General features: G+C 40.8%; 1 protein-coding gene across 1 annotated transcript in view; it reads right to left on the bottom strand.

Moving 5' to 3' along the window:
- The window catches only part of DNAH10 (dynein axonemal heavy chain 10), a 51,951-nt gene that overhangs the window by 10,128 nt on the left and 25,656 nt on the right, over positions 1 to 16,167 (bottom strand). The window contains exons 41-62 of the mRNA XM_051785660.1: positions 15,737 to 15,950; positions 15,156 to 15,275; positions 14,102 to 14,247; positions 13,547 to 13,699; positions 12,768 to 13,028; positions 11,944 to 12,116; positions 11,482 to 11,575; positions 10,357 to 10,524; positions 9,846 to 10,034; positions 9,079 to 9,250; positions 7,985 to 8,188; positions 7,155 to 7,235; positions 6,560 to 6,757; positions 5,797 to 5,958; positions 5,431 to 5,605; positions 4,409 to 4,590; positions 3,524 to 3,660; positions 3,071 to 3,288; positions 2,492 to 2,713; positions 1,735 to 1,882; positions 633 to 912; positions 48 to 277 (exon numbers count right to left, since the gene is read on the bottom strand). Coding sequence (XP_051641620.1) covers positions 48 to 277; positions 633 to 912; positions 1,735 to 1,882; positions 2,492 to 2,713; positions 3,071 to 3,288; positions 3,524 to 3,660; positions 4,409 to 4,590; positions 5,431 to 5,605; positions 5,797 to 5,958; positions 6,560 to 6,757; positions 7,155 to 7,235; positions 7,985 to 8,188; positions 9,079 to 9,250; positions 9,846 to 10,034; positions 10,357 to 10,524; positions 11,482 to 11,575; positions 11,944 to 12,116; positions 12,768 to 13,028; positions 13,547 to 13,699; positions 14,102 to 14,247; positions 15,156 to 15,275; positions 15,737 to 15,950 — 3,927 coding nt within the window. The remainder of the gene's footprint in view (positions 1 to 47; positions 278 to 632; positions 913 to 1,734; positions 1,883 to 2,491; positions 2,714 to 3,070; positions 3,289 to 3,523; positions 3,661 to 4,408; positions 4,591 to 5,430; positions 5,606 to 5,796; positions 5,959 to 6,559; positions 6,758 to 7,154; positions 7,236 to 7,984; positions 8,189 to 9,078; positions 9,251 to 9,845; positions 10,035 to 10,356; positions 10,525 to 11,481; positions 11,576 to 11,943; positions 12,117 to 12,767; positions 13,029 to 13,546; positions 13,700 to 14,101; positions 14,248 to 15,155; positions 15,276 to 15,736; positions 15,951 to 16,167) is intronic.

The raw sequence follows: 16,167 nt of genomic DNA, 5'->3' as shown, positions 1-16,167 counted from the left end.
GAAAAAGGAAAGACTATGTATCCTTCCAAAAAGCCCAGAGCTGGTACCTCAGTAGCTTTGAATTTTGTCTCTTCCAGGGTTTTCACCAACTCCACGTTGTCCAACATGTTTCCTGTGGAAGTTGTCAGTCCATGAAGGAGAGTGTCTTCCAGATTTTTCAGCAGGTTTTTGTTCTCACTTGTCTCCTGGATGAGACGTTCTCTCTGTTCTTCCAATTCCCTCCTTTCAAAGCCCGTGATGACGCTGAGCAGCTGATCCTCCAGGCCCTTCAGTGTAACTACAGGTGCAACACATGGACACAGCACACTCTGTTTCTAAACACAGGACAGCTTTTATACAACTTATTTAATCTCCAACATCTCATGAAACTACAGCAATGCAAGAGTGACTTGGTTAATGACTCTATATCTTAACTGTACCTAAGCATCCTCACCTGACAGGTGCAGGAAGAGATATTTGTCTCAGCTGTAGATTAGAAGAGAGAAGTGAGAAGGATTTTCTATTAAATCAGATGCTAAGTATAAGGGAGACTGAATTTTTTAGAGCTTCATTGAGATTTCAGACAATGACCCAGCCCCTAAATTTGCACTGCATCATAATCACTGCTTTGTTAAACCCACACTTGAGCTCACCTGTGTAATTGATAACCATGGCTTTGCCAAACACAGAGGGAGAATACTTTGGGTTTGCTAATTTGGTGTTCAGGTACAATCTAAAATTACTGTCATAGTCGACCTCTTTGTCCCCCAGGACGATGAATGCTCGCCCCTGTAAAACTTTGATGTTCTTCTCTAAGACATTGTCTATCACAGGATCGATGTATTCATCCACACTGTGCAACAAGAAAGGGTTTCCATACTTTATGGCCAGTTCTAGTTGTTTAAGGAAATCTGGGTCATTAAAGGAAGCCATCTGCAAGAGAACAATGGGAAGATTTGAAAGGAGAACCAATACTCAATTTGCTGAACATTATTATTTTCCAATAGCTGCCAGCACTAGTGAAGTTTTCTCTTTGCTGCTTTTTGTCTTTCCTCTCATGGTTGATATAAACTGCACTTGTACAAAACAATAAAGGTGCCTTTTTTCTGATTATAATTAAAGTTGAAAATAATTTCCATTTGGAGAACTACTCTTCAAAGTTCTAAATGTGCCTCTGACTGTTTATTGTTCTACATGAAAATTCCATCTTGGAGCTGAGAAAATCCACAATCTACATCAGTCTTTTGGTGAGAATATTTCTGCATGTACAGACAGGCTGAGAAAGGGGGGGTTGTTCATCCTGGAAAAGAGAAGGTTCCAGGGAGACTTTAGCACCTTCCAGTGCCTAAAGGGGCATCAAGAGAGATGGAGAGGGATTTTTGACAAGGACATTTAGCAATAGAACACGAGGGAATGGCTTTAACTGAAAGAGGGCACAGTTACATGGGATATTGGGAAAAAATTCTTTACTCGGAGGATGGTGAGGCCCCAGCACAGGTTGGCCAGGGAAGCTGTGGCTGCCCGATCCCTAGAAGTGTTCAAGACAAGCTTGGACAGGGCTTGGAGTAACCTGAGATACTAAAAGATATCCCTGTCCATGGAAGAGGAGTGGAACTAGAAGGTCCCTTTCAATCCAAACCATTCTATGATTCTATAATTCTATAATTCTATAATTGGTTCCCCATTCAAGGTGACAGAGATTTATGCAGCTTTGAAAACAACCAGTAACAAGGTAAAACAATTATTTATCTTTACCTTCAGATCATTTTTTTCTTCTTTCTTCTTAATCCAATGTAATGCCTGTTGTTGTGGGTCAATACAGAGTGGGAAGCGACTTGCATATGTTGTCAGGATACCATTCTGGATAGAGAGCTCATCTGGAGGCAATCCTTGGGAAACCCATCTGGGAACAGAATGGACCAAAGACCAGGCTGGGATGAAAACTCCATGGGAGAGCAGCACATTTGATTTGTCAGTAGAACTATGAAATTCATTGAGAACACTATTTGACACACAAGGAAACATACAGTGTATGGGATTATGAGAACAGTGTCAAAACTCAGCCTGACCCATTGTCTGAGTGGTCTGGAACTACACTACTCATACTGTAGCCTTTGGTGAGTAATTCTGCAGTAGCTGATATATGGGCTATCTGGGCATGGGGTTTATACCAAATTCATTGAAGTCAATGAAAAGACACCTACTGGGTTATGGGAACACATTGTTTAGATAACTCCTTTAAAAATTTCCTAAAAATGATATTATATGCATCTGAGTTTAGTGAATGTCCCTGGAATGTAAAGTACAATGATTTGTCACAACAAATGGCCTTCATTAACCAGAGGGAAAATTATTTGTCTCCTCCTCTTGACATGAAAGTAGGATTCTCTCTCTCAGGAATGGCTGTGCACCTCCACCCACAATCTGCCAGTTCTGTGCTCCAGGCTCAGCTCCAGACTCTCACATTATCATCTCACATTCAGTACTCACTGGGTTTCTTGACTGGACATACCTGCTGACCTCCACCTCATTAGTCAGGAGGCTTTCTAACTTAAAGGATTCACTGCATGGAATTTCTCGGGAGAAGATATCTTTGTGCCACACCTTATACATCATTTCATGACGGAAGTCCCAGCTGAACGCTCCCTCATAGCTCAGAAAGGCAGCAGCAAGTAGACAGTCTCCAAGCAACTTCACCTTTCGTATTTCATATTCCTTGAATTCCTCTGTCCACCTGGTAGAATTAGAAGGGAATCTTGGGTCAGTCTGTACCAGAGAGATGGGGTTTATGTGCAGAATTTCCAGCTGCTGCTATTTTAGATATACGTTGAGACAGACCCGCAAATTTAGAATCAGTTGTTCTCTCACTATTATCATATCCAGAGACACTGAGTTGATCTGAACCCTCTTCCTCCTAATGTGAGTTATTTTTCAAGAGCTAATGGATATTAGCTTAGAATGGATAACAGCTCCTCTCAGCAACAAACACCATAGGAAGTGACATTTCCAAAAATGTCTCTGCTTGATAGATTTTATCCCTGACACATGACCCTCTGATGTCAAAAATGTCCCTCTTTGAATCCAGACTTACCTCTCATTCTCAGATTTCAAGCCAGCAATGAGCTTGTCAGCAGCCTCTAATCTTCTCTGCATAATCTCTGCTTCTTCTTGTAACTTCTGGTTTTCTTTTATGGCCTGTTGATATTTGTCATCCAAAGCTTTAAGCTCAGCTTGGAGAGCAACCAACTCTGCCTGTATCCTTTCCAGTTCCTGCTTACTTAACAAATAGTTCCGTTCTAGCCTTGCCACCTACATTACATTTTGAAGGAAAGATGAGTGTCAGAGGAAAGAAGGGTTTTGGAGAGGAGTCTTAAGTTTTCAGATTTCTTTTGGCTATTTCATCTATTTCAAAGTGTCCACAGGACTCTCATCCCCTGACAAAATAGGAGGTTTGTCAGCTTAACAACAATATTATGGCCCCAAAAATAGTCAGACACATCATCTGTTTCTGACTAAATACTTTCTTGAATCCAACTCATTTTACCTTTTCTTCCTTGGGCTTGACATTTTTCACTACATCACAGTAGGTCACCACTGCTTCAGCAAACTTCAACATTCCCAGTCCTGCTCTGCTAATAACTTCCATTTCAGCAAAGGTAGTATTAAGATTCCTTAACAGAGCTAAATTGGCAAACACAAAAATATTGCAACTGAGTTGAATTACAGTGAGAAATCCTCAAAGAAATAACTTTCCCCACCAGCAATATCAGCCAATGCTGTGACAGACAATATGAAACCTTTGTCAGAATATTAAAGAGACTGACTTTAAGATGAACCTACTGGGCTGTAACAATACAAGCACAATATTCCCAGTGATTTCTCAAGTTCTTTCTTCATAAAGGGAGTGTTTTCAGGAGTTGTTCATTATGTCTGAAGTTCATGGTTTGTCTTCTCTGCAGCAGTCAGGTGCAATTTTGCTCCAAGACCTAAATTCCCCTTTTAATGGAAGTGCTCTGGATTACACCTTTAAGAGCATGTGCAAAGTTTGGTCCATAAACTTTAGATATAGCTGATCTTCTTTCCACTCTGTAACATCACATTTTAATTGCCAGCACATGGATGAGGCCATAATTCTACTAAGCAGCTAAAAGGAGACAGCAGGTCTACTCAGCTATCCTTGCCTGCTTTAAACCAGAGCCTGTAAGACCCTGGGTAAGGTTTAAACTGGATGGGACACAGGTAGAAGGTCTTTGAATTCTGAAAAATCAAGTCATCCCAACAGTGCAACACCTGCATCATGGGCAGTGCTGTCCCTTAGCACAAAGGGAATCCCACCCTCCCAAACTACATTGGAAGGACTGCTGCTGACGTGGCTAATCACATTAACAAGATCCTATGTTCATTCCAAGTATACAGATCAGGAATTCACCTCTCATAGACTTCACATTGCTCCACGGAATTGCCCTAAAATCTGTTGTCAACAGTTGTCGCAGGAAATTTGTGTCAGCCATCATTGCCTTGGCGTTCTTCCAGTTCAGCTCCTTGTAACCTCTCATGATAAGAATACAATCCAGGACAACCTGCACCTGCTTGGGGGGTGTTGCAAAGGATCTAGAAAACAGAAGGAGACAGTGGAAGAGAAAAAGGAGGAGACAAAGCATATGATGCCAGACACGATAATTACCCGTTAGAGAGGCACTGCAGTACAAGAGCTTGTACATAAGACATGCCACACACAGTGAAAAAGATAACCCAGCTCAGACAAGAAATTATTAACTACTCAAAAGCTCAAAATTCTTGTATTCAGACAATCTGATCCATGAAATACTAAAGGATTTTAACAATGGAAGGCCTAGAACCCTGAGCCACGATATTCCTCCACAGGGCAGTGAAGCAGCTTCCCATTGGGAGAATCCAGAGATCATAAAAGAAAGGAAACCAAAAAACTGTGGCAGGGAAGGGAGAGCTGTTGCTATTTTGGGGACAGCTACTTCAGGGAGAGCCGAGGACTGGATGTGCCTTTACATCGACCTCCAAATACAAGATGCATCATAAAAACACAGGGAGAAGTTAATTCAGCAGGGAAATACATTTTCATGCTATGAAAGCAACCCTGAAAAATAACTGGTATGTGTTCCTGTAGACACAGGAAAAAAAACAGGGGAGGAATGAATGGGTTTGGACAGTCACTGTTCAGGCAAAACCCACAGTAGGTTCTAGTGCAAGGCACTAGACACAGGGCAGAGAAATATTGGGAAGACAGCAAACAAAGGCCTGGAAGAACTGGCTTAAGGTGAAGTCCTGGGCAAGGAATTGGAGGATTCTGTTATGTCCTCTGCACCCACACAGCTGATGTCCTGACCTTCACAGGTAAGTGAGAAGGGTGAGGCAAACAAGGGTCTCTCAGTGAATTTCCAAGAGTTTGTGCTACTGTACATGCAAATGAGTCACCTGAGTTCAGTAACTTCAGCCTTGTCAAGCTTCTCAACCTCCATTTTGGCAGCTTCTAAAATAGGCTTGATTTGATCCAAAGCTTCTTCAGCCTCTGCCTTCTCCACAGCAATAACCTTATTCTGCTCCTGTATTTCTATAGCTTTTTCTTCAGCCAGTTTTTTCTTCACCCCAGCTAGGAATTGAAAAGGCAGGACCATAAATGAATTATTCAAATTTGTATACAGAACATATACTCATAAACTAATATAGATTTACTCTTTGCTGAAAATCAGAAATTCCCATCAACTCAGACTCTTCGTGTTGCCAGCTTGCCTATGTTTACATTTTCCTCACCTTAGCCTTCAGCAGCTGTAAAGCACCCACCTGCTTCTGTGTTTGTTGCAATCTCTCGTAACAAAGCCTCACAGGCAGCTGTTTTTTCTGTTAGCACAATCTTTTGCTCAGCAAGTTTCTGGTTCAGCTCAGCCAGCTGTACAGCAGCTTCCTTCAGCTTAACCAACCCCCCATCCAGTCGCTTACATTGTGCTGGGTAGGAAAAAAGAGACAAATGATTTATGGATTGTGTCCTATCACACAGTAACAGACAATCTCACAAAGGGGAAACGTGCTTAGAGGTGCACTGAGAGATTTTTCCTTTCCTAAGCCTCCTCTCCAAGATGATGTTAATGTCACTTGAGCTGACACACAGTGGCCCTGTGCCACAACTTGCTTTCCATATTACACTGCTCATGTTTTATCCTCTTCACATATTTCAATGCCACTGAAGTATGAATAAGAATTGCTGTTTGAGGAAGAATGTCAAACCTTGACTGAGGCTGAGCAGGTATCAGATTTAATCAGACTCTTCCCCAAGCAGAGTAATGTCTGGTTTGGAGATTCTGGCTCAGGTTCATGCCTAAAAGGATTTGGGGAGAGCCCACTGTTTGACAGGGCCTGAACATTTACATGTGGCCAGCATATTGGGTCAGTGTCCAAATCAGATGCCAGCACAGCATTTCAGATAGTGCTGCTAATAGGATTTTTCCATATTGTGGGTAATATGTGGGATTCTCACTAGCAGTTTTCCTTCTTTTTTAAAATATTTAAATCACTTATTAAAAAGCAGAAAACATCTACACAGCCTTACCTAAAATGAACTCATTTTTCTCCTCCAGCAATTTTGTGTAAGTACTGATAAAATCAAGGTAATTCTTTGGTGTGACATGATTGATACGTCTCAGTTTCTCCAGAAATCTCTTGCTGAAATCCCCTACAGATTCATGCACCATCACCATGTGCTCAATCACTGACTTGGAGCTCTCTGGTGGGATACGTGGGTTCTTTACTAAAATTGGGCAGAAGAAATAAAACATTGCAAAGATGTGTAGTTTTTTCAGAGTACACCAATTACCATCCTTCTCATGTACATCTAAGACAGGCACAGAACCAAATCTGCTTTCTGGGGCAAAAAGCAAAATCAAGGCAGAGTCAGAAGGGAACCTCCTAGAGGCAGCTCACATTGTCTGCAGAGCTGGGAACTTGAACTTTAGCAATGTTAAAAACCTATTTGATTAAGAAACTACCATCCAGTGACATTTCTGGATGGGGTTTTTGCATCACCCATTTAGACTCAGGGTAACAAGGGTAACAAATTGTGAACTGTACGATAACTGCAAAGTAAAGAATTTATTTCTTAGACTGTACCAAGGGTTAAGGGGTTCAAATACTGACATCTTACATACCCACAATGGACTGTGCAACTGCAAACAAGGCCTGGGCAGGCCAGGGCAAGAACCAGTCAATACCAGTGTTGTTGACCAGACCTTAAAATAAAAGGACAGTTTTATCTCCAAAATTCCTTGGTAAAACTAGCCCCTAATCTGACAGGCAGTCCACTCATTAACTTTATTCGCATCAAGAATCTGCAAATCTGTCTTATTTGCCTCCTGCTTAGCAACAGAATTTACCACAAAGTTAATACTTCCATTTTGACAGTAAACAATGAGCTTTGCCCCTCTGTCCTGCCACCCCCATGGTTCCATTCTTTTTAGGCTCTTCCATTCTACAGTCAAGAGCTGCAACAAGATATTTTAGTGCCTGGGCTGGCATTCCCACCCATATGCATCTTTCCAGTGTCTCTTCCAGGAGTCCCAGGACTCCTTTCAGTCACCTGCTGAAGGGCAACATCTGCCAGGCCTGGGTGGTTTTGGATACAAAACTGTTTCTCTTACCACTGTCCTGGTTTCATAATGATTTAACACCACACATTCTTCTGCAAACCACAGAAGAGAGGCTACAGACACAGGCTCTATAATTTCAGTTCAATGAGGATGACCAATTGATTTCCAGCTGTTCAGCTGGAAAATTAACTGATCTGGTAAATGCTAATCAATAATGCTCCCTTATACGTTGTAATTAACTGGAAAAAAAAATCATACACTTCAAATCCTCAGTCATGAACCCTGCTCTGCTTGGCTTCAGCTGCCAGACATCTCTCAGTGTCCACTGGAGATTTTCTCTTGCCTGTTAATCTGTATTTCACAGGGAGGGGACTAAACAGTGCAATTGATACCTGGGAAATTTCTGCACCACGTTCTCAGATCGTCCCCAACTGGGGACATTCCCAGGACGATGTGAAGGTTGCTTGCACATTTGCTTACGAAATATTGCCAGACACTCTCTTTAGCTGTGTGCACTCCAGCTTTAGCAGCTTCCTCACCAATCTGACTTAGGATAGCGTCTTTTTCATCATCTGCAAAAAGGGCTGGCACCATTCCTGTAACATAAGGACAGAAGAATGTTAGTGAGAACAACCAGGAAGAGGAAACCATATGGCTGGGGACAGGGCAGATGAGAAAACAGAGTCAAATTTTAATCCTAGTTCTGCAAAAATGACTCTGAGTAGTTTTGAATGAACCAATTAATCTCTCTATGCTTCTCCTCCTCCCCACAGACCCAAGGAAAAAGAAAGGCTGTAATTAGAATGATCCAAGGGAGTTTAGAGGAATAATTAATGCATTTTTGTTTGGGTTTCAGCAACTTATAGAAAATTTCACAAGAAAATCTTCATTAGTGTCTACAAACTATCAGTTCACATTTCCATTCTCTCAGTCTTGTGGTAAATAGTGCCTAAGTTACCTATGACAGACCAGGAACAGGGAAAACTAGAACAAGAAAAGGGATAAGATTTAACACATCTGTTTTCAAATCAGATTGGGTAGGAACTTTTACAGAGAGGGTGGTCACACAGTGCAAGGTGCTGCTCATTTTCAGCTGCTCCATACACTAAAAGATACTAAACTACAGTTTAGGACATATATATATATAAATATAAATATAAGCAGCTGCTGCAGTTCAGTTGAATGCTACTCAAAAGCCAATTGGCCAAAAGGTGGGTTTGTGGCCAAATGCAGCTGAAGTTACACCTCAGCCTTGGAAGAAATCTGAGACTCCTGCAGCATGAATGAACCCCACAGCCTTCCCAGACACACAGAAATGACTGTAAGAAGGTGCCAGAAAGTCATTATTAAGGCCAAGACCATTTCGGGTAGTACCAAAGCAGCAGAGGACACAGGGAGCACCAGAAATAGCTCTGTCAAGGGTACAGTTGAGATTATGAGTCACAAGCAGACACAGATCAGGAGTAACTGAGGCTGCCAGTGGCACCTGAAGTCAACATGTTGTTGATGAGTTCCAGGAAACTCTCCTCTGCCACGTGGCCATCTGTAAATAAGAACACCACTGGCGTGTTCTTAATACCCAGCTTCTGGTACAGATTTTTCAAATCCTCTCGGAAATTATTTTCTCCATATCCTCGAACCAAGACGATCTCAAATATCTAAGGATGAAAACACATACTGAGAAGACACAGATGGACTCAAGAGATGATGGTAACTCATGATTAATCAAGAGGGTTGGTTTGGCCCCTATCATCAGCAAATGTGTAAGTATCAACAAAATTATGCACTACATTCTTTTTAAAAATGACATTTGTACAACCCTGCAGGCTTGAGTTTTCAAAATTGCTTTGTGTTCATCCTCCTTTTTTGTTCTTCCCTTCCAAGCTTTTCTAAGAGACTGAAAATACCTCTGAGAGGAACGCTTCCTGTCTGATATAATACAGTATCAATCACAATAAGGTTCCCCAACCAGTGCTGGAATACACTGAAGTATCAAGAGCAGTAGTTAGGGACTGTTAGTTGTTCATTGGCAAACCCATCCTTGTTTTCTGTCCCCAGTGCCAAACCCAGATCACCCACAGTCATCATCTTGGACCTCCAGGCAATCACCTCACCCTGGGCTTCTCTCCACAGGGAAGAGCTGCCAGTCTGATCTTATCTTGACTGACTGATTTATTCCCACCCCCAATTTAATCCCCATCACAATATTCCTTTCCTTGTCATCTTTCACTGCAGGGACACAGGGTCACCTACCTCACATCCAGCTGTGTAGGCAGCCAGCCTTGTTAGAGATTGCTTCCCTGAGCCTCCCACTCCAATGAGCAGAGCATGCCCTCGGTCCATGCGGATGATGCGATGGATACGGATCAGGTGCTCCAAAGCATCATCAAAAAGAACCAGACTCATCTTAATATTGAATTCATTGTAGTCATCCAAAATCTCCTTCAGAGAAAGGTGAACAGAATGTTACTAGGAGATCCATGAAACAATTAGTAACATTAGTAAAATAACAACCTACTCAGCAGCATTATTCCTTTCCCATTTCTCAGGGCAAATAAACTATTGGAAAACACTGCTCACTGTAGCTGATCCTCAGCTTTCATGACTGCAGACCCCAAGTGGATATCGATGCACATGGAATTCTGCACATGGAATTCCATGTGCACAAAGGAAGGGAACAGATTTCCTACGGTTTGAGGCAGGCTCCTGCCCGTTCCTCAGGCACAGAGACAGACTCAGGCACAGTTCCAAGCTGATGCACTACCTGAAAGAGAGCTTTTGCTACATCATAGTCTTGGATATCTTCATAAACACGAGGTTCAGCTTCATTCAGTGCTGTTCTGAAATCCCCAAAAAGAACTGGATCCCTCATGGCATGCTCCAGTTCATCTGTGAAATGCTCTTCCACCAAGCTTTTTATATGACCTTGTACCTTGAAGGATATGAAATGAGTCTGTCACTAGAAGATCCAAAGAATACAGCCCTCTTTTGTGTTCTGTGTATGACCTGAAAGGATCTAATAGGTGGTTCAAGAACCAATCAAGGCAATGGACTTTAGAATGTTAAAACAGAAAAGGATAAGTTTGTTAAAAAAAAAAAAAAAAACACTTTCTCACATATGGGTGTAAACAGTATATTAATAAACTTTCTTTCTCAGCACTTATAGATGTCTCACCAGCAAGATTTCTCACAAAGCTTCTAAGTCTGCATGAATATTCTGAATTGTGAAAATTGAGTTGGAGATGTATCTTTGTATGTTAGAGGAGAAAGTTTTAAGCAGGAAAATCTGAAGCCATCTTAATCTACCTCTTTTCATCTAAGCAACTTCCAAAGCAAAGCAAGTTGCTTATACATAAGTAGTCTTCACCCCAATTTCTCTCCTAATTCTCAGGGTATAAAACTGGCATCATTCTCTTTTGTGTTTTAAGATATAATTTGAAACATATATATATCATTTTCCAGTTTGCATAACAACCAAAACTGAGTCCACTGTTTAAGAACTCAGTTCTTATCCATTTTCCTACTTGATTGTAGTCACATTATGATATAATCCTTCCTGAAGGAAAATACTGACTTGAAGTGATTTCCTGAGTTTTCTCCCGCACTGCTCTCACACTTTGGCACTTGTACTGCTGCCAACCAATTTTCCTGGACAGGCAAACCAACTGATACTATCCATTCCTTATCTGATTTCTTAGTCTGCCACAGTCACTTTATTTTAGAAAAAAACCTCCATGGGTCATGTTTTAAATTAATGAGCAATATACTGATCAGACAAGTTTGCAGTTGGACTGCAAGACGTGAGCCCAACAGTTGGTAATGTTGCTGTCTCAAATTAATTGCCAAAGTAATAGTGAGTGACTACTAAAAACTGAAAGAAATTACTCACCAATGCTTTGTCTTCTTCATTAATCAGCCTGTCATGGAAAACCCTCAGGCACTCATTTCTCCAAACTCTCACCATCTGGGTCACTTTTTGAAACCTGAATTAACATCAAAATATCACAGTGCACAAATGAGCTGACATGATTCCTAAGGCCATATGGTTAATAACAATGAGCAAATACTAGAGTGACCTTCTTACTCCTTTTTTTGCTCTCTTGATTTTGTTCTTTTCATAATTTGCTTGCAATTTTACCTCTAGATATCTTATTTGAGAAAGACTAATGCATCAGTGTTTGTCACAAAATGTAAGATCACAACTTAGGATGTTCTAATTCTCACTGTGGCACAGGTGTAATGAAAAGTAACCAAATGGGACTGATTTCATGTACCAAAATACCTCACCTTCACCCAGATTCACCCAAATAAATAAGTGTAGGACCACTGAAGCCAATTTTTCTATTCTTACCTCTCTGAACTTGTAAGAACAAGTCCATTGTAGACTCTGGAAAGATCCCGCAGGTTAAAAATGTAATGGAATTTGGAAGGAGTTGGGGGTAGGTCATTAATAATCATTTTATAAAGCTCCAAAGTACACAGAGTGATCTTGTCAGAGATGGCTGATATTGCCTCAGTAAATGTCTGCAAACATGAGAAAGAGGTGTTTTCATGAGACTGCCCAGAGAGAACTCAATGCTATTAAATACAGTCTGCTTTCCAGCTTTTAAACCGGCTTGGAACATTTCAAATACAGTTAGAAATTCTCTGTAGGATGAACATTCTGCAGTTTAAATGTTTTGGGCAGGCTCCATCTTCACGCTGGAGCTTGCTGAGTGCTCAAGATAACATCAAACTCAACGACTGGAATTTCCACTGCATTTCCATAGCAGAAAAATTAAACTCCTCTTTTATTATCTGATGTTCCAGGTTCCTTGCTAGTAATGCAGTTTAATGCATTGTATCAAATTTTTCACACTCATTCAGGAAAGAGTTTGCTGATCTTTGTGTTTGTGCTCACAGGAACTATAACCAAATCATTCATAGGTTTCAACCTATGAAAAGCACCAGGTTTATAAATTATCTGCTGACTTGAATGTTTACATATTACTCAAGAACTCATTTTAACAGTATAAACCCATTGAGAAAGAGAAGAGGAAGGGAAAGTTCACATGAGGTTCTAGTAATAAAAAATGTTGATAACAGAAGATTTCAGGTCTTGCAACAACATAGAAATAAATGTCTATTTAAAACTAATAAACCTGTTGAGCAATCCTTTAAAAGCAGTGAAATTACCGCAGTGTGGCCTTTCAGGATGGAGGAGTAGATCGACTTCAGTGAGTGTTCAGAAGGAAAAGGTATGTTAAAAACACTGAAGAGTGAGATGAACCGAGGGTCCACTTCATTCCGACCTCCTCCAGCCTTGCCCATGGCAGCAATAAATCCCAGGTCTCGAAGGAATTTACAGTTCATCTCCTTCCCACGGTCGTACATGAAACCCTTTTCCAGCAGCAGCTTCAGCAGGGCAATGGGCTGCTGAGTGCCATACTCATCCACCTTAGGGATACAAGAGTCAAGGTATTTAGAGCACAGTACATAAGCACCCCAGTTCCTGCTAAAAATGTGGAAATACTGTGCTCCATACTCAGGAGAATGTTACAAGAACTAAGTGACACTTCGTAAAGCTCTAGCACTGATTGTGAACACTCACTCCAAAGTCTCCTATAAGAAAAGCACCTCTTCTCAGAGATAAACTAAATGCACACACACTCTTTGCCCCATTTATAAAGAGAAAGGGACCTGCATCCAATATCAGGCCACAGAAACACGATTTTAATGGCACAAAAAGATGACCGAACAGGATCTCTCTTACATATAGGACAAACATTGCAACAGACAGAAACAACCCCTCTGGCACACAAACCCAACTCTTCCGATGATCCTGAGCTGGGATCCAGTGACACACTTACCATGAATCCCTTTGACTTGGGATTCACTGGATTTGTGCATGAAGGGACCACACCAGTGCCACCCCAAATGTTTCTATACTACCTTTCGAACTATTGGCAGCTTACCTTTGGCATATTCATATCATCCATGAACACCAGGAGACGTTTTCCCATGGGAGGGCCAAAAGTGTCCTTGGTTCGTTTTTCTACATTTGTCTCCAGGTTTCTCTGAATGTCCATGGATGTTGTACGAGAAGAGAAGTTAATTACCAGCACCAGCTGCAAAGGGAGGACATGGGTAAGAATGGATTTTTACCTGTTCTTTGTTTTTTCACTAGACCATTCAAAAATATTCTCTATATTAAACTGTCAGGTGTACAGGAAATGTTTCTCTCATCCATTATTCACTTGAATTACAGATGACAAAGTAACTTCATTCTTAGCACTTTGATAATATATTTTTACTTTATAAAATTGGATTGGTACATGGTAGAAGAGGACAAAACACCTCTGATCCTGAAGGATTCTCAAGTCATTCCCACACTTTGGGTCTGGAGTTGCAGTCACGTTACTCGGGTCACTATTGCTGCCCACAAACTCAGCCTTCACAATGCAGATTTAACACAAGGACAAGGAATGAAAATGCAGCTTTACAAACAAGGTAAAATGCCTCCTACATACATTGAGGTCTTTGTCCAGATTGCTCAGGAAGTTCTGTGTAGTTGCTGTCTTGGATGTGCCCGATTCGCCTACAAGGACAACTGGGCGTTTTATCTTCACCATCTGTTCCAGTAACCAAGACGTGCGAGTTGTGTCCACTGTGGGCACTGGAAAAGAGCATGGATACAATCCCTGGTTAAATTAAAATGCACTACAGCCAGGGATTTATATTTATAGAATAATGCTGGATCACACTCTCAAAGTATTAATGTGCAGTTGTACAAAGAATTATCAACTCGCAGTGTTGAAAGAAAATTTTAACTGCTTAACCAACTCTTTTCAGCTTTTATCATTGGGATCTTTTCTTCCATAGATATATTAAAAAAGAAGTTATCATCCATATAGGAGGGTCATGGTTTGGTTAAGCTCCATTTAATCCCTATTTCAAGGATATAATCTGGATTTATTTGGATCATAAGCAATTTCCCAGAACTCTACAGAGATGAATTTTTTTTTCCATGTGAATAGCCTGGCATTAGGAGCAAATTCAGAGATCACAGAATTATCTTGTGTCAGTGAAGTTAACCTGTGCTTGCTGGAGTATTACTGTAAAGTAACAGGCCTTAATTTGTCCTGAACTATGAAAAGCACCTGTCACCATTATGCAATGCTTGAAGTAACAACCAATAATGGCCCTAAGAACATAATTTTTATCTATTGAGTATCTGAACCACTGAGCTGACGTTTTTCCTAGAATTTCTGGTACAGCAAACTGTGAATCATCTGCTATTCTGGCTTGTAAAAGGTATCGTTGGCTCCTAATAAGCCTTATTAACTGAAACAAGCTTTCATCCTTTCTTCATTCCTTTATTACACTGTGAACATCAACTCTATTACTGGTAAACTACTATGACAAGAACATTAAAAAAATGGATGTGTTCCTTCACAAGCAACTGAACCTGAGTAGATGATCTTCAGTAGAGAAAGAAGATATCTCATGTTAAGTGCCATGCACTCAGTGGTGACACATTATAAATTAAAGGTAGATCATCACTGTATTTTATCTTACACTCACCTAGAATGTCAAGAAATTTCACTTCAGGGTTATGAATATATTCAGGAACAAGTTGCATCCAAGGTACCCACTTTTTTTCAGATCCATCAAAATGAAAGTCATACAAAGTTGGCAGCTGACCTGCAAATCATTAAGCAATTGCAATTTTTCTAGGACAATGAAATATCTCACAAGAAAACAATCTGAATGAGATGAAAATGAAGGGTAAGAATCTGGACTAAGCTGGGCAACACTTTGTTCTGTTTGGTTGTCATTAACCAAAATTCTCCTAGTCCAGCACCTGGGTCATAATGTTGCTTTATAAGCACCTTCCAGAGGCTTTTTTCACATTTTACTTTTCCTTTCACTGTTTATCTCTTCAGCTTGGCATAGGAAAGTACTGTTCTGTGAGGACAGACCAGTAGCTGAGAGCCATCCAGCATCAATATCTCTAGGTGGTTTTCAGTGATAGCCCCTCAAAGAGCAGATTTTGCAGCCAGAAATAGCCAGCTGGAAGGAAGAACAGTGATCTGCCTTCATGGAAACTAACACTTTCCTCATATAATCAGTGGGATTCTGATTAAATTGTGACGAGATCCTACCTGGCAGCTCCCCTGCCTTAGCCAGGGTGTTGTCATCCTTAACAGTGGACATGCAGGAAATACGTTTAACATTTTCATCAAATTTAATTCTCCCAGCATCAAGAAGAGTAGCACCTAAGGAGCAATACAAAGCTTCCAAAAAAAAACACTCCAGAACATCAGGATTCTCAGACTGTACCACTAGGACTTCCAGCATCACAGTCAACTGCACAACCTGTTGGAAAAAAGACAAAACTGTAAACAAAATTGTCAGTTAGATGTGTGAAAAATGAAACCCCATCATATGTTTTCAGCTGTTTGCTGATTTTTTGTCCTTTTGTCCAGGTAAATCTACTGCTGTATGTATTAAGGACAGTAGAAGAGCACTGTTAGGAGCTGATTGGCTTTGTGTCTCTTGGTGCTTATCACAAGCAAACTCACATTTCAGCACA

This window comes from Manacus candei, unplaced genomic scaffold (genome assembly GCF_025592945.1).
Source record: "Manacus candei isolate 608988 ecotype Guabito, Panama unplaced genomic scaffold, ASM2559294v1 h1tg000020l, whole genome shotgun sequence".
Classification (NCBI taxonomy): Eukaryota; Metazoa; Chordata; class Aves; order Passeriformes; family Pipridae; genus Manacus; species Manacus candei.
The sequence above is the reverse complement of the archived record's forward strand: the minus strand, read 5'-3'. Positions and strand labels throughout refer to the sequence as shown.